The sequence below is a fragment of the Lates calcarifer genome, linkage group LG7_2 (genome assembly GCF_001640805.2).
Source record: "Lates calcarifer isolate ASB-BC8 linkage group LG7_2, TLL_Latcal_v3, whole genome shotgun sequence".
NCBI lineage: Eukaryota > Metazoa > Chordata > Actinopteri > Centropomidae > Lates > Lates calcarifer.
Window position 1 is genome coordinate 2,680,092 of NC_066854.1, and position 20,561 is coordinate 2,700,652.

The 20,561-nt window shown below is 40.7% G+C and overlaps 1 protein-coding gene across 12 annotated transcripts in view; it reads right to left on the reverse strand.

Moving 5' to 3' along the window:
• LOC108873064 (inositol polyphosphate-4-phosphatase type I A) overlaps nucleotides 1-20,561 on the reverse strand; it is a 43,626-nt gene that overhangs the window by 11,035 nt on the left and 12,030 nt on the right. For 3 of the 12 annotated variants that reach the window (XM_018661137.2, XM_018661131.2, XM_018661132.2), the window contains 24 exons: nucleotides 16,125-16,362; nucleotides 15,721-15,765; nucleotides 14,690-14,808; nucleotides 13,658-13,774; nucleotides 13,449-13,528; nucleotides 13,111-13,222; nucleotides 12,690-12,780; nucleotides 11,665-11,812; nucleotides 11,016-11,146; nucleotides 10,784-10,888; nucleotides 10,573-10,681; nucleotides 10,224-10,241; nucleotides 9,268-9,454; nucleotides 8,902-9,117; nucleotides 8,170-8,311; nucleotides 7,736-7,927; nucleotides 6,417-6,449; nucleotides 5,358-5,530; nucleotides 3,102-3,225; nucleotides 2,736-2,803; nucleotides 2,191-2,390; nucleotides 1,972-2,069; nucleotides 1,632-1,744; nucleotides 1,330-1,484 (listed from right to left, as the gene is read on the reverse strand). In XM_018661137.2, coding sequence (XP_018516653.1) covers nucleotides 1,330-1,484; nucleotides 1,632-1,744; nucleotides 1,972-2,069; nucleotides 2,191-2,390; nucleotides 2,736-2,803; nucleotides 3,102-3,225; nucleotides 5,358-5,530; nucleotides 6,417-6,449; nucleotides 7,736-7,927; nucleotides 8,170-8,311; nucleotides 8,902-9,117; nucleotides 9,268-9,454; nucleotides 10,224-10,241; nucleotides 10,573-10,681; nucleotides 10,784-10,888; nucleotides 11,016-11,146; nucleotides 11,665-11,812; nucleotides 12,690-12,780; nucleotides 13,111-13,222; nucleotides 13,449-13,528; nucleotides 13,658-13,774; nucleotides 14,690-14,808; nucleotides 15,721-15,765; nucleotides 16,125-16,230 — 2,882 coding nt within the window. In that variant the 5' untranslated portion in view covers nucleotides 16,231-16,362. The remainder of the gene's footprint in view (nucleotides 1-1,329; nucleotides 1,485-1,631; nucleotides 1,745-1,971; nucleotides 2,070-2,190; nucleotides 2,391-2,735; nucleotides 2,804-3,101; nucleotides 3,226-5,357; nucleotides 5,531-6,416; nucleotides 6,450-7,735; nucleotides 7,928-8,169; nucleotides 8,312-8,901; nucleotides 9,118-9,267; nucleotides 9,455-10,223; nucleotides 10,242-10,572; nucleotides 10,682-10,783; nucleotides 10,889-11,015; nucleotides 11,147-11,664; nucleotides 11,813-12,689; nucleotides 12,781-13,110; nucleotides 13,223-13,448; nucleotides 13,529-13,657; nucleotides 13,775-14,689; nucleotides 14,809-15,720; nucleotides 15,766-16,124; nucleotides 16,363-20,561) is intronic. The other 9 variants (XM_018661140.2, XM_018661138.2, XM_018661135.2 and 6 more) reach the window with 8 other exon arrangements.

Consider the following 20,561-nt stretch of genomic DNA (forward strand, 5'->3'; position numbering starts at 1 on the left):
AAATTCCCTGCACACCAAAACTCATCTGCTGCTATGTTTACAAAGTGATGTTTCTCCACTGAACTCAACTCAGAAAACGGCTCAATACCAGAAGAGGTGAGAAAGTGAGAGAATATGTTCTGTAATGTGGGTGAACCAACCTTTTAAAATAAACAGCCTGAAGTGGCAACAAGTGCTGCTAAAAGTCTGACATGACTGTGGTGTAAAGACAAACTAAATCTTTCTTTATCCCCCCTTCAACAGGCGAGGGTCTGAGATAATTTAGAAATGAATGAAGAAAAGGAAGGAGGGGTAAAAGAAAAGAAAGATAATGATGATGGTTGGTCAAGTGCTAAAGGAAAAACGCACTGCCAGCCTGTTAGCAACTCAGACTCTGACACAGCGTGGGTTAGCTTCGAACATACAGACAGACAGACGAGACGGCAGACGGACGTACAGACAAAAAAGACTCACAAACAGACCAACAAGCACCCGATACGCAATCAAAGCAAGATCCTCTCACTTGAATATCAGTTAGGTAACTCTTCTCTAGACCCTTGTCATCTCCGAAAACAGAAAGGCAGCAACGGTTATCAACAAAATTTGTACTTTTTTGACAAGAGTCTGGTGAAGTAACTGAATTTCAATATATTCAAGTTCAAGTTTGTTTAACAGAGGAAGCAGGCAGTGGCATGACTTATTAAATCACACATGGGCAAAACATCCTACACATTTTAAAGATTTTTAAAAAATATAATAATAATAATGATATTTGAATAAATCTTTGTAGTAATATATGGCATTTAGATGTCATCTAAAGCCCCTTTCAGACTGGATTTATTTCTCTAGGTGATTTTGACATCGCCTGCACTGAGGTGCTGAAAAGGTTCTACTTTATTTTTTAATCAGCTCAATGGAAAATCTGACATGCTAAAACATGCTAGCACCAACACATAGACATATCTGGGAACCAAAAAAAGTTACATTTGTTTACATTTTGGCACATTAGTGCCATTAATAGTGTGCAGAACTAGCTGTTAGCAGTTCGTCTTTGCAGTGTACTCATGCAGGTACAGACAACTATAACCAGATTACTTTGATACTTTCTTTTTCGCCTTTGTCCAACTGAGTGTCCATGTTTATAACAGATTATATCCACAACCTCCTGTAATGTTAATCTCATCTGAATGGGGCTTTATTTGAATAAAAAATATAAATATCGTTTTTTTTAGACCTGAATGTAAGCAGTAAGTGATGAAAAAGAGGCGGGTTTTTTGTTTGTTTTTTTGCCCAGGTATGATTTGTAGTGGTGTGTTTTTCATTCAGTCATTCCCTGTGAAGGTGTCCTACCTGCGCATGCAGTCGAGGGCCTGTGTGAAGACCTGCGGCGCCATGCCGTGTTCGTGCTGCAGGATCAGGCACTGCTCCAGGGTCACTGACATGGCCGTGCGGTCTTTGGCGCTTTTGCAGCTGGTGAAACGAACCCCATTCAGCCGGCGACAAATCTGAGATCAGGAGAGGAAGAAGAAGCGTCTGAGTTATGGGTAAAGAGGGAGAGGCAGTGCTGTGGGTAAAGTTTAAAGACAACGTATGTCATCATTAGCAGATGATTTCCAGCTGTTCGTCTGTCCAGTAATTGTATCTAGATTCACCTCGGCCGCCTGCCAGAGGATGTCCACGTTCTTGTTCTTCCTTGCGTGAACGTTCTGCCCCAGAAACCTCAGCAGCTCAGGAAGACAAGTCTGAGAACGAGACCTTGGCAGGCCTGAGGGGGAAAGAACAGAGGGAACAAAGAGGGAGGAATACAGGAGTCAAAACAGCTGAAGTGTATCGACAAAAGTACAAATACAGGAGCAACAAGACCTGTTGGTCGGATGTTTTCCCTGTAAAATAGGTGTAGTGCAGTAGAGGTATAAAGGAGAACAAAATGAAAACACTTTTCAATGTAAAAGTAGTTCTTTTGTTTTCACTGCTGAACTCTTCAGTACTCACAGTCCTCAGGCAGGACTTCTTTGAACTGTTCATAGTATGAATTTAGTCTGGACAGACTCTCCAGGTTTATGATCTCCTGCAGGGACGTGTCTCCAAACCTGAGCCACAAAAACAAACACAAGTTTTTCTGAATTCATCCAAACACAAAATCATGTGACTCTGTCTCTCCGACGTCACAGAACCTCAGTTAGTCCATCTCCTCTTCTCCGACTCACTCACTTCTCAGCCAGCGTCTGCTGTTCATTGATGCCGACGTTGAAGTGAACCGGCTGAACCCTCAGCAGCATGCCGCTCTGGATCTCCCGCGGCAATGCGTCAAACATGGTTCCCGGCAGCGGGATGCGGACGTTGAAACCATCACGGTTCCCGGTGATGATCGGCAGCATGTCGGGTGCTGAGCTGCCGGTGGCCTGGGTCACCTTAAAGCAAGATACATGTATATGTACAATGTTAAATGCCAGAGGATGTTTAAATGGACATATCATCACATCACAGTCTCCACTGTGAGGGTAACAAAAGGACAAATGTTTAAAACGTCAGTGAAATTCAAAAGAATAGAACGGGAAATAAAAACAACAGGAGCAGAGGGAAGTTAAACCAAAAACAAAAGCAGTTTAATTTCCTATATCCTGATTTAAAGTAAAAGGAGGTGAAGATAATGAGGTGTTGTTTGTGAATGTGTCTGTGTTTCATGTTAGCTTGACATCAAACTATGACATATAAACACTATGTTATATATAGAGACAATGGTGGAGTCTTTTTACCTTAAAGGTGACATTACGCAGGTCCATGATGCCGACGCTCATGTCCTCCAACATGGCCAGCTCCTCTCCTACAACACACACATTTACACTGGTTGAGAGGAAGAATCCATCACTCAGAGTAACACCTGTTTCACACTCAGAAGTCTGATACAGAACCAGAATGGAGGATTTATTTGTTACATCACATTTTTCAGTGCTTTCACAGCAGAAAATAATTTAAGTTACGACTTTTTAAGGCCCTGAATCCCCTGACCGCTGATAAGGATCTAACAGTGAAAACATGAGATGTTTCTGACTGCGTCTGATAAAAGGAACCTCTGTGTGTGTGTGTGTGTGTGTGTGTGTGTGTGTGTGTGTGTGTGTTACCGTAGGTGCTGAGCAGGGACTCAAACTGAGCCAGCAGGCCGATGGTGTAGAGCTGTCGGAGGAATCCGTTGTCACGGAGACAGTTCCTCAGTTTGATAATGAAGCCGCAGATGAGAGCGGTGAGCTGCACACACACACACACACACACACGAACACACCAACAGTAGCATCAGGTCATAACAAGGAGGAAGCTGCTTTTTATTCTCTGCAGGTGTTCAGAGTGTTTGTGTTTTCCATCATCAATCATGGACTCATCAATACAGACTTGATCTTCTTAATACCAAATCTGATACCTGCTCCACAGTCATACTGCCCAAATACTGGCCAATTTTTTACTACTTCTTAGGATTATTTTAGGGCTGCAACAAAAAATGATTTTCATTATTCTCTTGATCATCACTTTTGTCAACAAAAGGAGTCAGGAAATAGTGAAAAATATCTAAGGTGGCATCTTCAAGTGTCTTGTTTTGTGGGACCAACAGACTAAAACATAAATATATTCAGTTTAAAATATTTATACAAGAGAAAAGCAGAAAATATTTATATTTAAGCCGGCTGAGGCTGAATTCAATGATTTTTGCTGGAAAAATGACTGAAATGATTCATTGATTATCAAAATGAGTTGCAAATTACTTTCTGATGATTGACTAATCGTTGCAGCTCTACATTACATAATGATCATTCCTATTAATGTAATTAACAAAATAAATGCAGCTTTATTACTTCCTGTGACAGGCAAGAGAAAATATTTAAGATTTTGCTTTAACATGCACCAATAAAGTTAAAATTTATTCATTTTTTCTCGAGTGGAAAATCATTAATTTATGTAACACACTGCTGCTGCTTCTGTTTTGTCAGCTGCTGTTATATTTCATCCTTCTTTTCTGTCTGATAAAACACTTTGACTAAACCTCATCAACTTTGTATCCATTAATAAAATGAAAGTGTGTTCATTACATATGATGGTGTGTAGTTCTTCGTCTGCATAATGTACTATAATTCAAATCGACATATTGTTTTATATTTAGACAGAGTAAAGCTTGACTGCTCATGGGTTTATATAAGAGGATGCATGTTTTCTGTGCATCCATGTGTAAAAGAAAATCCTGTGCAGCTAAGTGTGTGTGAACTGCAGAGTTTTATGTGACTGAGGGTGTAAATCATCAGCTGTGAGATTTAAAGATCATCTGGTCAAACAACAGGACTTGATTCCAGGTTATCCTGGCCAATTCAATAGACCACCACTACATAATGGGCAGGAACTTGAATTTAAAGAGCAATTTGGGGGCTGCAGTTTATAATTCTTTACATTAATCTGCTGATTATTCCCTTGTTTGGTAAATCCTCACCTTTAAGAAGCTGGAAATATTTGGTATTCATACTTGAAAAATAACTCAAACTTCAAAATAGTTTCTAATTATTTTTTCATCCATTTCAGCTCTAATCCTGATAGATCTGAGTGAGCAAACTCTTTCTGTTGTAGCTGGACTTAATTAACATTCCAGCCCTTTTATTGTCTTTGTTAAATGTGATATTTTTCCCACCATCTTTTCTTCTTGTTCAATGTAAAAATAAGGATGAGATACTCTAGTTTAATCAATTAAATGTGTCTGATACTCTGTGGTCTGTGGCCATGACGCTGCTGTAAGACTGTGGAGATCCCATGACGTCCCAAATATTTACAACAAACCTGCTGAGTAAATATAACTTCTACTGTAACTGATAAGAATGTTTGCCAAAGCTACAAAAATAAGAGGCTGTAAAAATACAGAGTTGTAATAAAATAATCCACTACCTCGGCTACCTCTGGGCACACATCCTCTTTTTAGCTTTGGCCCAAAGAACTGAGATGTCTCTCAGGTTTGTTTCGGCAGCTCAGGAGAGTAGGAGTGTGTAGGTCTGGAGGTGAAGCAATCCCTTTTCTCTCTGTCTCACTTCTATTTTTGCCCTAACTTTTTACACAAGTGTTTAACAGCCATATAAATATTACAAAGCCGCTGAGCGCTGAACCTTTGTGCTCCTCGTGTTTGTGATATTTACAGATTTCTGAACTTTTTATTGACTCCCTCGCTGTGACTCATTGTAGGATAAGCACATTAGCTAAAAGCCCAAAATATGCATTTATGTAAATGCCGATGTAAATGTGTGTGGGTGAGTGTGAGAGCGAGCATGTCTGAGTAAATGTCATGTCACTCAGTGTGTGTGTGTGTGTGTGTGTGTGTGTGAGTGTGTGTGTGTTTGTGTGTGAGTGCTGACCGTCTGGCAGAAGACGACGTCGCGGCGGTACTGCAGCGACAGGTCCATGGCTATCGTCGGAGCGCTGTCCTGCATCAGCAAGAAGACCATGGACTTTTTGGCCTTGTCACTCATCATGGTGACGCACTCTGTGAGCGTGGTCAGGAGGGGGTACAATGCCTCGCTCCATTCACCTGGGAAACACACACACAGATGTATAAAGTGCAGGTACAGACAGAGGTTAAAACAACAACACAACCAGCATTAGCTCTGTTAATATGATATTTGGTGCAATTAATAAAGTGAATCTGTGAGTTAAATTTGAGCTTATAAGACAGAAACAGAAAACAGATGGAACAGAGAAGCAACGGGGAAAGCACAAGCGCTGAGAGAGACCACAGTTTCTTAACATGCTACTTAAAGAGAAGAAAGACTTGTCTTTATCCTTGAGATGCCCTAAATTTCCCACCTTAGACATTTTCCATGAATATGTTGAGCTACCACTTCCAACAAAAAACACTGAAGATTCCCTTAAGGAGAATCAAAACCAAAAATCAACCACTTAAGACCAATAACTTAATGCTAAATCCACTTTATTAAACCATAAAGTCACAGTCCTCACTCTATAGTGTTCCCAGCAGCTGTAGCTATTTGAGTTTTCCCACAGAAAATCATGTAATTTCAACCTCTTAAACCCCCAAATTGTGTCATTTTGTATTCTACAAACCCTGAGAATAACTGCTCTGATTAAGACATAACTTTGTTTGCTCTACAAAATAATGTGGAAATGCAGGTATTTACCTACTTTGTGTGGCTGTCATAAAGAATAGAGAAACCTATAGTTGCATATGTAAATCTCTTGGTGTCGTCTGGGTTTGAGTGCATTATTTGAGAAGGTGACTGGGGACTGTTGAAGCCAAAATTGGAGTGTTCAAGTTGCTCTTGGCACAATTACTCCCAAATAAATGGATGAGTGGACTCAAATCTAAAATGTTCAACTGCCCACTTATTTTACTGTTGAATCCTGGAGAGTTGGGGGAGAGGAAGGAGAGAAGCATGGGTGGAGGGGGCAGCTCTTACCTGGGTACGCCTCCTCAGCACTGGGGCTTCCATCTGGAAGAGGGGATGGAGGTGCGACATGCATGATTAGCGGGCGCTGCGAGCCACACAGGGCAGCAGAGACACACACAGAAAACACTGCAGACCAGGGTGAAACATCTATTCAAAAACTGAATTTAAAAAGCTTTATTGGTCAAAATGAAGGTGGACAGTGGTGCTGTTTGTTTAGATTTCTTAGGGCAGTTAAGGGATGTTTTTCTCTCTTGTTTCTTCCTCTTTCTAGAGGGTCAAAGAGCTTGTTACAGGGTGTTATTTCATTGCTTTGATAACAATGCTATCTAACTGGTTTGACAAGTTAGCTATAGACGACCACAAGTCCACCCTGAAAATCAGGATGTGGTTTCAATGTTTCCTGCTGAGAAAGAGAGAGCACAAGTGTTTTTGTCATCTCATTGCCTACACATCTTTTTTTTTCTGCCACACAGTCAGTTATCTGCAGCAGTTAACAGATTGCGAAGTTGAGGCATGATCAGTGTGGAGAGCCCCAGAGCAGAGACGCACAATGCAAGAAGAGAAGCTAATTAAGAATTACAAACCTCACTGACAGGATTAATAGTGTCTAACAAAATCATTACTTTGAGAACGTTTCTCATTACTTTTTAGATACGAAGTAATCATTTTGAGATACTAAGTCATTATTTTCAGATAGTTTCTCATTATAATGACTTACAGGATCTTTTTTTTTTTCATCACGTTGGCAGAGATGGGCTTCCAGACTCACCACACTGCCACCTTTCTGAAATGCCACCTTCACACACCATTTTGAAAAGGAAGAGTTTGTACAGATATTTGACCCCGGTCCAACAGAACATATACAGTAAGCACAACAAATTTTAAGATACAGCCGCTGGTTGAAGGGCTGACTGCGTTAGCCATGAAGCAGCAACAGCAGCACTTACACCGGCAAAGCTGGAGAGAATAAAAAGGTTGTTTCAAATTTTCTGCTCATAGCTACAGTAATGCTGCAACATTGTGGACTTTGGACAGACCAACAACAACAAAGATTGCACACAAAACAAAACGCATAACAGTACAGGTACTGCTGAGCGATTCAAGAGCACCTGCCTTGATTTTATTAAAGAGTGCAGTCACGGTGGGCGAAGGAAAAATCAGTTTATGATGTGATTTCAAAGGGACTTTTTTTGATGAACAAGACAAATAGTCAGATCTCCATTGGTCAAACAGTTATCAAAGAAATAAACTGAATAAAACAATGGAATAAAAAGAAAACTGACCTGAGGGGGAACAGAAGAAAGAAAAAGAAAATAAAATCAACGTACAGGATTCTTGTTCAGGGCTGGGAGGACGTGCAGAGGAGAGGGCAGGCGGGGAGGAAGAGGATGGTGGTGGTGATGATGATCGGGGAGGTGATGATGATGATGGTGGAAGTGGGGATGATGATGATGGTAATGATGGAGATTCCTGAGACATACTTCCTGGGTTGATCCAGAAAGCTCGTCTTTTTCCGTTACCTTTTTATAGCCATACACAGTGTTACTTGTTTAAAAATGGTTAAATGTCAATTTATATAAAACCTCTGTCTGAGTGATGTAGCAAATGTGTTGTTACCATAAACTGTAAAAAAATACCTTCTTCAGTTAATGTATTCAACAGCGCAACTTCTCTCTAATAAAATTCCTTTGTTCAAGGTGTAGCACTGAACGAAAAAACATATCTACATTGCACTTTGTGTGTGTTGTGTTGTGTTTGTTACCTTTCTTACTGCTGCTGCTCTGCAGGTCGCTCTGGGTGCTGTCCTGACTGGCGTCACTGGGTCTCCTCTCTTTCTGAAGCAGCTTGTCAACACGCTGGATGATGCACTCCAGAGACTTATCCACATTTAACCAAACCTTCTCCTGGAAGAGAAAAATTGAGAGGCAACTGTTGTGTTTTGTTCTCTGTTTCACATCTTAGTTTCTAATCTGTATGAGCGGAAAAAAAAGGTTAAAAAGGTTAAAAAGCTAGTAGAGAAATATCATGAATATCAGCAGGGGAATAGGTTTGAACCGTAGGCAAGAAAAGATGCACAAGAGATGAGATGAATCACTTTAGTATGCAAATCAGGGAGCACGCCACAATTTGCCTAACAAAGATTTATGTAATCTCAGCAAATGTAGAGCTCTGACTCCATTACATAACTACAAGCTCTTGTCTTAAATTGTCTAGAGAGGCATAACACTGAAGGTTTACACTACTTCTGTCATATTTAAAGCCATACCAACACCTTTGAGTTTTAGTTTACAGGAAGAAACAAGGAAAAACATAAAATTTGAACTACATGAGTAGTTTAGCATTTTAATTTATGTCCAAATCTATAGTGTTATCTACATTTATTTAATGATGATGATAAACTAAAGAGCAGTGTAACACAGTTTTAATTTAAGCTCAGATATGACAGAATCAGGAATCGATAAAAGCCCCTTTCAGGTTGTTTTTTGTAACTTACCCACTCCTCTTCATGCCAGTCTACATGCAGCGAGGACCGGCTGTTGCGACCGCTCCACTTGGCTAGCAGCGTGTCCTGGTCATTCCGGAGGACTACTTGCTCTGAGTCGGCGGAAGGAGACGCTTTGGAGGCGATGTACTCAGGCCGTGCTGCGTTCAGGGCCTGAATAGCTGAAGCCAGCAGCTTACAGTCGCACACAGTCACCAACTGACGAGTCTGAGAGGGAGAGGAGTGGGTATCAGTATATCCACATAAACATGACAGAAAAACAGCAGCTAAAAAAGATAGAAAAGTGGTTATAACTCACAGTTTACCCTTTCCTTTAACACAGAATCTCAAACTTTCTGTTCTGTTTCTGGCACTCACCTTATCAGCCAGAATAGCGAGTGTCCTCTCCAATCCGCTCGCCGATCGGTCCTTGGCAGCTCGGGAAAGCCTCTCTGCGTAGTAGCTGACCTGAGTCTTCAGTGTGTTGATGTGGGAGATGATCTCTTTGGCTCGGACGATATCCTGGGGTATGTAGACGATGGACTGTGAGCTGGAGAGGGCACTGCTGCAGGAAGTAAAGACACAAGGTCTTTGTAACTGTACTCACTCTTCTATATCTTTAAAATGTAAAAGGATGACTGCTCTGTCTTGGAGCCTCCATCTAAGCTTTATTTCTAAATTATTGACGTTCATCGAGGGGGAGGAATTGTTACATGGCCTTTTGAAAACTATAGTTAATTTTAGAGACATAAACATAACATTTGCATGCACATGCCTTTTCTTAACAATGGTCTCAACTAGTCTGCTACAGATAGACACAAAGACAACATGGAACTTACTTCAATAAAAAGGGTTAAAAGAGATACCACTCACTTTAGAAACTCAGATACAGCTTTAATACGTTATTATTAATGCTTTAATACCAGCGTTACAAATTTTCACATGAAGATTTGAGTGTTTATAAGAACAACAATGCCTGAATTTACAAAATGAGCAGTATTTCAGCAAACTTGGTGTACTGTGTTTTAAAACATCTGTGTTTTGTGCATAACTCTGCTTGGTTTTAAGACAACATAGATTTTAGTTATTTTCAAACACAACACTGTTAATATCAATGCATCTTGTATCATTAAGTGTTGCTGTAAACCTAAGTCATGTGCGAAGTGTTTGCAAATCACATTCATTCATCCTAAACCTACTCACCTGTTCATCTGCAAAGCACTTAAGTCCTAAAACTCCGAGTGGTACATGTATTTTTTTGTGGTGGTACAAAGCAGTGAGATGCAAACAGTGCACAAACCAATGAAAACAAGCAAAGCAGTGCAACAACTCACCATCCCTCCTCATATATGCTGATCAAAAAAGTAACAAAAACAAAATTAAGAGGAAGCCATAAAACTGAATTAATGCAAAGGTTGAAGAAACAATGCATTCATTTTATGTAAAAATCAAAGTAGGTCAAACTTTCACACAAAATAATTTCATTTGGATCAAATTAATCACCTGTTTGAAGTATTTGAAACAATACAAGTCAAATGATGAATGAAGCAAAGAATAAAATTCAAGACAAGAGCAGATATCACTGCGACTGAGAGAGGAAAAAAACATGCAAACGCTTTTATTTTCCTATTAAATGGTAATTTTTTATCATTTTTTTTCCAATTCGGTCTCCTCTGAACTTACTGTTTCTTTGCCTCCTCAAACTTCTGGATGAGTTTTCTCAGACCGCTGTTTTTAAAACCCTGGCAGTGAGCGGCTGGAGCTCCGATTGTTATCACATCATAAGTGTGTTCTGGAGAAGAACAAGAGAGGCGTATAGAATAAGCAAGGTGTTTGTGTGAATAGAAATGAGAGACTGAGAGTGTTTAGGTATGTTTGTGTCTATATGTCTCACCGAAGCCCAGCTCATCCTGCACCCTCATCCTCTGAACGTGTAGGTTGGTTGGCATGAACTCCAGCTTCCTCTCTGCCTTCAGGTTACTGGCTTTGAATGATGGACCTGGTGGAGAGGGAAGAGAGAGAGGGGAATAATTGTGTGTGACAAACAAAACAAGAAGCTCAGTTGTAGATTATTTTGAAACTCAACAGGGCCACTTAGAAAGTGCAAACCTCTGTAGGACACTAACCTCTGTAGTCATTGAGGTCTGACAGTGTTTCCTGGTATGTGAGTATTATGGTCTGGTACTGAGAGACGATCTGTCGCCGCAGATTCTCCCAGCAGGGTGATAACTCTCCCAGCTCCTCCAGCTCACAGACCCTGGAGATTGAGAATGAGTTGTTCAGAAAAAGTGGGCGTTAAAGAGAAGAATTGTGAGCATGAAGTGCTACACTTGTCTGCAGATGCATTTTAAATTATATTCAAGCAGAAATGCCAAAATCTTTTTGTTCCAGATTCTCAGTTTGTGGGAACTTGCTGTGTCTAAAGATGTCACGTTTGGCTTTAGGGATTTCGTATTGTGATTTTCCGCAATTTTCTGGCATTTTATGAACCAAACAATCTGTCAACTGATCAAGAAAATAATCTGCAGTCTAATTAACTGTGAAAATAATCATTAGTTGCAGCCATACTCTGCTGAGATAGTTGAAGAGCTCCTCTAAGACAAGTAGATGCCAGATGAAAATGTTTTATTAATCCAATTATATCAGACTATGATGTTGAGGAAATACTAATAATATTTTGAGAAATAATAATTTTTGAAATTGGCATTTCAATTCTAAATTTCCTGCTACAAGAACCTGTTGCTAAATGTCAGGAATGTAAATTTGTGTTTGTACCTGGCGGCGTCCTCCTCCAGCAGCAGTTTGACAAACTGTCTGGGAATGTTTAGCGACAGGACGCTCTCAGCCATCTGCTCCAGCACCCGTAGGTGGTTCCCATCCGTCGTGGGGAAGCGGTACATCCTAGACATCGTGCCTCCAAACACTGAAGCCACAGAAAATTAAATTAGCCTGGATTAGATCAGACTCTTTATCTGAGAATGGCTGTGTCCTGCCTGTAGTGTAGTCTTACAGTAGTTTTGAATTAGATTGATCTGAGTTTTTCTAAGTCAAGACATTTCTCTCTTCTCTAATCATACAAATGATATTGTACCCTCTCAAACATTACATGTGTTATTTCTGGATCTGCAATCCATCCCTGAGGTAAACAGATACCTCCCACTCCGCTGTGACAATCAATATAATTCTACTTCATAACAAGATTCACGGCCTGATGTATCGGTAAACATGGAGCCATGTAGGCAAGAGAGATGGCGGACAGCGAGAGGGGAGAAAACGAAGAAGGAAGAGGGGGATGGCTGAAGTGCAAAAGGTCAAATTCAGTTTCATTTGAGGAATCTGAAGCGCAGCGAGTTTTACACCAGTTCACAGATGTGTCTATATTATGTCCAAACCTCTGGGTTAGTCCATGAAATTATGAATACCTATGTCCTTATTTACTTCATCTTCATTATCTTTTTTCCTAATGTTACATGGATGTTAAAGTGATCAATGATTAAATAAAGTGTTTTATTTCAGATTAAAATAGCTGTTTTTTTTCCTCTGTACCTTTTGCCTCTTGCTAAGCTTCTGACATTGTGACCTTTCGAAAATATATCTATATATAAAAGAAAAGCCTTTTTGACTTAATTACCTGGTCTCCTGAAGGTTGGATGATCAATTTAGCATCTACTGTATGTCTATAAATGGAGCTGATGTGATGCTTATTCATACACCTGATGAAGGTTGTTAAGATCCAAAGCTTGTATTAAATTAATATGTAATAAAAGTGGGATGTGCCTGATAACAAAGTGTTGTCCTACCTGAGCGCAGCAGGGTGTCTTTGCATAGCGAGGCGTACTTGATTCGGACTCCCATCGACTCTGTGAGGCTCTCGTCAACAGGCAGCACCGTCTGCAGGACACACCCGCACATGAACATGAAGCTACGCAGAGAGTCAACTCTGGTAGGCAACAACCACCTCCACCTATCTGTTCACTCACCTACACCACACTCTAACCACACTGACAGAGCTCCCACACAAGAAGATAAACCATTTTACTGCCACGTGTACAGGCTGTGTGACACGTTTATTACGACATAAAGCAGGTTAAATGAGTTTTGTTGAGATTGTACAGCAGCAACTCACACCTACAACTGTAACGCTCAAACTACCTACAGCACTTGATCAACAATCAATATGGAAAATAGAGCACTCCCACCAGCCCCCGCTCAGCCTCTTACCCGGCCGTTGACACTGTCTGGCAGGCGGCCGACCGACATCCTCTGATCCGTTCTGTCCTCCATCTGCCACGCTGCTATGGTGATGTTCCCCACCCGCTCGTTCTCTGCTGATCTGTCCATGGAAACAAATTCACTCAATTGTTTTCATATGAACACATTATGGCTGCAAGACACTATTATTAACAATGTTTTGTCAAAACAAACGTGATAAGCAGATCACAAAGTCCAGAGAAAGGTTGGCATTTTAAATAATAAAAAGATTATTAAATACAGCGGGTAGAAGCTGTAAGTGTGTGTGTGTGTGTGTGTGTGTGTGTGTGTGTGTGTGTGTGTGTTACCTCAGTTCAAGCTGTAACCTGTGGCTCTTCTCCTGCAACAACTCTTTTACAGGAAAAAGTGCTGAGCCCAACATATACATCTGTGCAGACAGAGACAGGCAACTGTTTACACTGGGGTCTAGGCTCGTCGTCTGTGGAAGTTACAAGAAGTGGCAGAGAACTGGACCATACATGTGGACCCTTTCCACTGTAAATATATATAAACACACCGTGCCCTGCGAGCGATCCTTGACGTCATAGATGGCCAGTTTCACCTGCGTCTGCTGGTTGATGTTGGAGTCCTGGAAGAAGGCGATGCTGCTGAGGAAGATGGGGTTACTGGTGCCCTGTGGACAGAGGCAGTCACACAGTCAATCACAATCAGTTCGTAACACTTCACCTGGTAGTTTATGATCAATTTATGCAACAGGACAACTATTATTACACTTTTAATTTTTTGAATCATGCTTTAGAATTTTTCAATTAGTTGATTGTTTTCCTTGCTCCAGCTTCAAGGATTTCCTGCTTCTCTTCATCTTACATGATGGTTACCTGCATATTTTCTGGTTTTGAGCTGGTGGTTGGACCAAACAAGTCATTTTAAAACATCACCGGCTTTGACACATTTTTCACAATTTTCTGACATTTTATAACCTAAATGATTGATATATAAACTGAGAAATTAATCAGAAATGAAAATAACCACTAGTTGCAGCCTTAAAATTATGGTTAATGTGACAGTAAAATAAAAAATGCATAATGCTTTGTCTCAGTATTATTTGCTTTTATCTCTTGTGATAAATCTAATGTGAAATTATATTTGATGAGTCATTCTACACTCGTGGGTGTGTGCACACTGTAAATTTATGGAATTCAATCAGATTTCGACTCCCAAACTGCACTTGATCGTTAGCTTGTGGATTGTAAAAGCTAATGGAGTGACATCAGGGGTCAGAGGTGTGTGTTTGGACGTGAGTCTGCAAAAAACACTCTTCCAAAAAGTGTGTGTTTGCCAGTTCAGTTTATTCACATCTCCCTCGTCCTCCACCCCCTGATGTGGGTGAGGGAGGTGTGGGTGGAGGTGAACAGTCCTCTGCAGGTCCAGAGGCGAAGTCACATCTACTTTTTTAGCTTTAAAATCAAACACCTGAACAGTGTGATCAGATCCCTCTCACATTATCGAGGCTTAAGACGCTTTCGCTGCCATTTCTCTGTGACTTAAAGACGAGGGATCGATCGACTGTGGGGAGAAAGACTCTGACCTCTATGACTTCAGTCTGCGCATGTTTGGTCCAGAAGGCCTGCGGCGGTGTCGTGCAGCTCACTGCTACAAAGCTGTTGGGTTTTCGATCCAAAGCAGGAGTCACCAGGTCTGTGCAGGCTGGACCAGAATACACACACACACACAGTTTAACAGTCGATATTCAAAGTGCTTAGAGGAATGTGAATAGATTATTTGAAACTCATCAGCAGTTTTGGAGGAAGTCATGGTTTAAAAAGACTAAGTTAGAACACATTCAGAAAGAGCTTGATACAGCAGGTTGAACTGGTTTAAATGAACTGAACTGAACTGGCACAGCTATTGTCTTCTCCAGTATACTGCAGCATATATCTTTACAGATTTCTTACAGGATTGTATTTCTACATCTGTGTTAATCTATCTGGAAACTGTGCAACACACAAAGTAAACTATATCTGATTGATTCTCCTCATGTAATGGAGCTCAAAACCACTGTCTAATATGGCTGCTAGTCATACTCTGCTGCATTTTTTAGGATTTTCTTATGTTTATGTCTGCATATTCTTGCTGCTTATCTTTTGCTGTTTCTCGCTGTCTGAACTCATGTGTAGGCTGCTGTAGCAGTGCAATTTCCCCTCGGGGATTAATAAAGTATCGGTCTATGTACAGCTTTACTCACAGGCCTGTTGAAATGCAGAAGTTCTTGGTCACTTACTGAAATTCAGGCAGCAAGAAAACACCATCCAGGGAAACAAATAAAGGGATTTTTTTTTTTTTTTTTAAACGAAAATCTGTCTAACTTTGAATGATATTTACAGCTGAACTCAAGAGTGCAAAGAACAGGGACTCTGGATTTTGTCTCTCATGACATTGAAAGGACGTAGGAACAGATCTATGGACAAGTGGATCCAAAAACTGCTCCAGAAAATACAGAGACTTTAAAATCTAAACTAAGAAACCATGCTTGAAAGACAGTGAATGACTAACTGATACATTAATGACCAATAAATTATTAATGAGTCTGAACAGCAGTGTCAGCTAAAAGATACTCACCCACACTGAACTCCAGCACAGGCTCATCTGGGTCCTGACTATTTCCTGGAACACAATCATCAATTCAGCAAAACATTAGATAAAAAAAAACAGCATGTGTAATATCATCATCAGTGTGATATGTTGACAGATGAAGAGCAGCTCTCGGGCCTCGTTATGGTCGGCTCCAGGGCGACTGTGGCTGAAGAGGCTATTGGCTCCCACACACACACTCTCTGCCAACAGAGTGTGTGTGTGAGGGTGGTAACCACTAAGTGTGCAGTTTCAGTTTTAGAGGCTGATCCAAGTGGCCAGGCTGTGTTTAGTTTCTGTATGTGTCACATCACTAAATTAAACTGAAAGTATGTTTTTATTTTTATGCTTTTTACGGTAAGTGGCCCCGACCTCGGCTACTCTCTGCTCACCTGCGAGGGCCAGGCCGATCATCTCGTTGGACAGCTCGAATGTGTTGGCCCGGTACACCGACCACGGCCTCTGCACCCGGGAGACGCGCTCTCTGCCCCCCGCCATGCCTGTCTGGGAAGAGCGGGCGACGGCAGGAGGCCTGAACACACACCCTCACGCGCACAGTCACACACTCCCATGTGATGAGCCCCTCTTCCTGTGCAGATCCACGGCTGCTCCAGAAAACAGTTCACCTCTCTAAAATGGAAAAGAAACAGGAGAAGAAGGGGGGGGTCAAGATCTCAATAATTAACTCCTACCACTGTTAGTTTAATAATTACACTTTTTAATTATTTGACTGAAGTTAAATCATAAAAGTAAACCAAAAAACACAATGCTACCACGTCCAGATCTTCACACCTTCTTGTTCTATGTTCATTCAAGACCCCAATGTAAACCCGTTTCCATCAAGTCGTTATGATGAGAAATGTTCTTGAAAATCATGAGAAACTCTCTAAAACTTTGCATGGGCCCATGTTTCCTCAAAAAGAAAATCTCCCAGAAAACAAGTCGGAAGAACTTAACCCAGTGTGGTTTCAACCGCATACATGAATTTAAATTCATGATGCTAATGCACCATGTGAATGCCTACAGCAGCGAGGAGGAGATCAGAAATAAGGAACAATATATAGAAAGTAAAACAAGGCAGAAATTAGAGAGAGGGAGGGAGAGGGAAGACAGGGAGTTGTCAGTGGGCAAAAAGGTCAAACTGTTAAATACCAAAAGGAAACTTCAAGGTCAAGTCAACATCAACAGCATATTGTCAACACAACTCCTCATTACTGTTAAATACTGTCTCTACTTTTTCCTTATTTTATATTCTATTTCTGTGCTCATATTCCACTTAAACCTCTGTTTAACTCTGCTGCTTGTGTTGCTAGAACTTTCTAATTTCACTGATAAGCAAAAATCTTAACACCAGGTTGGACTGAGTAACATTTTTACACACTTTGGACGCAACTGAATGCTGTCAGATTAAAGTAAAAGCTGCAGCAGCACAGGGTTAAACGTGCAAAGAGGAAGAGAAATGCTCGTCTTCTGAGATCACTGTAGTTTCCATCATTTTAACCCCAAAGAGGTTAAAAAAAACCCAAACACAAATAATCCGAACAGGAGTCTCCTTAATGTTCATTCATGCCACCTGTGTGGACAGATATGAATTAAATGAGACTGACTCACTGCCAGTTGCAGCAGCATTCACTCTCCAATCACAGGAAATGAAGAAAACATATTAGAGGATTCACAGAGGAGTGGGAGTTTGCTCCTCATGCTCACAGCAGCCATGAGTTAAAGCATCAGTCAATCCATCAGTGATGCAGCATGTGAGAGTTCAGCAAACGCTCAACAGCGATGGAAAAAAAAGATGATGAAAGTGAGTTAAAGAAAGCAAGATGGGGAGCAAGAGAAGCAGAAGGGCAAATATAAACTCATGGCCTCTGTATGTATATATCTCCATATACTGTATAGATATTTATAGACTATTTATAAAGGCACGTGTCTTAGCATGTGACTGAGCATCATCGGTCAGCCTCCTGAGGCCCTGAGTGCTCTCAGCATCAGCTCACATGCATCTATGTGTACATATACGCTCAGTTTATTAGGTACACCCAGCTAAAACTAACACAGTACTCCTGCGATAAATCCTGTCTTCATGAAGGTTATAACTAGGGCTGTACCCGAACACCAGAGCTGGGAGTATCAGAGCAGCCAACAGAAACAAGTTACACTGCTCTGCCTCTTGTTGTTTCCATCATGGGCTCTACCTTCATCACAGTTAGTTCTGTGGTTTAATCATTTTAAGACCAAACTTTGTGGTAAAGTTCACAGTCAGCCTGTGTGGCAGCTAAAATAAAAAAAGTGTAATGAGTCTACTCAGGGTTTTTAAACTGATGTATCGACTCACTGACTTTAGTCCTAGTTACATTTGCATTTTACAAGTTCAGAGCTGCAAGACGACATAACTCACCTATAAGACCATTTTAGTGGACGTAGTCTGCAGAGTTGATGAACTGTGTTGCTTTAAACTGACAGGTGTTTATATTATTTCATTGAAAAGCTAAATTACATAAACATCTCTCTGTGTAATGTGACACAGTTCAACAGCAGCACAAACTGCAGCCTCTGAAACACTTTAGCCTGTGTGTATAGTGTATGTTTATCTGTGGGTATTGTTGCTCACTTCAGGAAGGCGTGTGTCATCCCACAAATTTGCATTTTATGTGCCTTTTTGAAGCTCGCTAGATGAGCAAGTATCACCATATGTTGATGTTGCTAAGAGACTGTAGGTTTCTCATGAGGTCCTATGTTTTTCTTATTCTCTTCCTCCTCATTTCCTTAATGTCCATCTCTCTCCCCTTCTATGTCTCCTCTACATCCTCCCTCCTTTTTTTTTTTTTTAATTTTTCACCTGAGGTCCACAACTGTTGTGCTCCCCAAATCTACTCATCTTTTTTTGCTCTACTTCCTCCACTCATCTAAATCTTCTGGGATTTGTTTCCCTGAAGGTCTCAGCCTGTCCCACTCTCGCAGTCTCTCCTGCTTTCGTTTCCCTCTGTCCCATTTTGTTAAAGAGCAATTAGCCTATTTGCGGCAAAGCAGCAAACGCAAGGGAACGACAATGGTCTGAAATGGAGAAGCACCGTGGTCTAGTTAGACAAAACGCAGATGGAGATCTCTATAGTCTATTTTGGTAAAATTGTGTTCTATTTATTACAGAAAAATGTGTTTCACTGATTCAGGTTTAGGTCAAAGTTACAGTAAACACAATTTATGTGGATTTAATTTATCTTTAAAAGACATTCTCCACATACTGAAGATGACAAACCCACAGTTTTTCTTATAAACAACCACACAAACCCTCAGTTCAGGTCTGTTGTAACTGTCTCTACATCTTTTACAAACAGGCCTACCTGCGATGTGATCTCATTTTAATTGTGGTTCTGGGTTAGTTGGTGGCCTACTTCCTCATATATGGTCCAGCACTGATCTCCTGGCGATGCCTGATCTGCCCCACTTCGGTCAGTTCAGATACATGAGCCCTACATCTGTCAGAGCAAACATCTGGAACACTACCTGAGGAGGAAAACCTGAATTTTGTATTTCTCTGTGAGAAGAATCGTTCTGTTGCGCCTGAATGTTTCTTTCCTATCACTCCTGCAAACAGACAGGAGGAGGAGACAGGTTTAGACTCAAGATTTTTGGGGTTATATCAAAAAACACAGCAACAGTAGAGGTGCAGGACCGTCTTTGGCAGATGTAACAACTAAAATGTAAATGTATTAGAACAGAAAAGCAGAGGACCCAGTATCAAAAACGAGCAAGGGACATATCTGCCGTATCTATGGAGGGAGCACCGGTTGTTTCTGCAGTTACTCAGTATTAAAGTAACAACATGAGCTTTGGCAGCGGGGTTGAGGGCAGAGACGAACATGCTCTTCTGTGATTAAATGGAGCCGGGGTGAATGCAGCCATGTCATAAAACAAGCTGCCATACAACAAACACACACTCAGTAATCAGCCTGTGGGGCCTTTTAGCCGAGCTGCATGAGTGTTGTGCTGATGAGCAGAGACACCAGCGAGTAAACAGAGAAGAGCTGTGTGTGGAAAATCAAAGGACGTTAGTATGAGGAAAAGACATTGTTAAGAGATGAAGTTTATGGGGTTAAAAGGAAGTACACAGGATTTTTTGTTGTTACACAGAAATATTCAACCTGTCCCTGAACCTGTTTTGCATCATTCTGATCTCTTCTTATCTCTAATATGTTGCATTGAAGTGACAAATGTTAACAGATACAGTTGCAGCTGACAAGAGAGAAAATATTCAAGCTGGCAAACTCAAAACAAAACCTGTCCTACAGCTGCCCAGTATTCAAAATTATTCTCTATGTGCTTTAGGAAGAAGCTCTTTGACTTGAATCTGTGCAGCAGACACCAAACCTGTTGATGTTTCTGATTGTTTAAAAAATATTTCCCACTAAATACAGCAGGAAATATCTTCATATTTAGTTGCAGCTCTTACATTAGACTAGGTATGTGTGGGGAAAAGAAAAATATAAGTTCAGGATGAGTTTAAGTGTAAGTGTTAATCTTTTTCCTTGTAGGTTATTTACACACACACACAGATAAATTGAGAAAGTAGTAGTAGTCTGATTGAGTGAAAATAATTTGACTATTTTGGGGGATTTTGGACTGCTGGCCCTGACATAACAAGCCATTTTTAGGATGTCATGGTGATTTTTCAATATTTCACAATATTTTCTAGATCAAACGAATACTAGATGAATCACGAAAACAATCAAAAGCATGAAAATAGCCTTAAAGAAGAAGATAACAAACAAAAAATGGACCCAGTCATGAAAATACATCATCAGCTGGTTCAGGATGAGTTAAAAAAAATC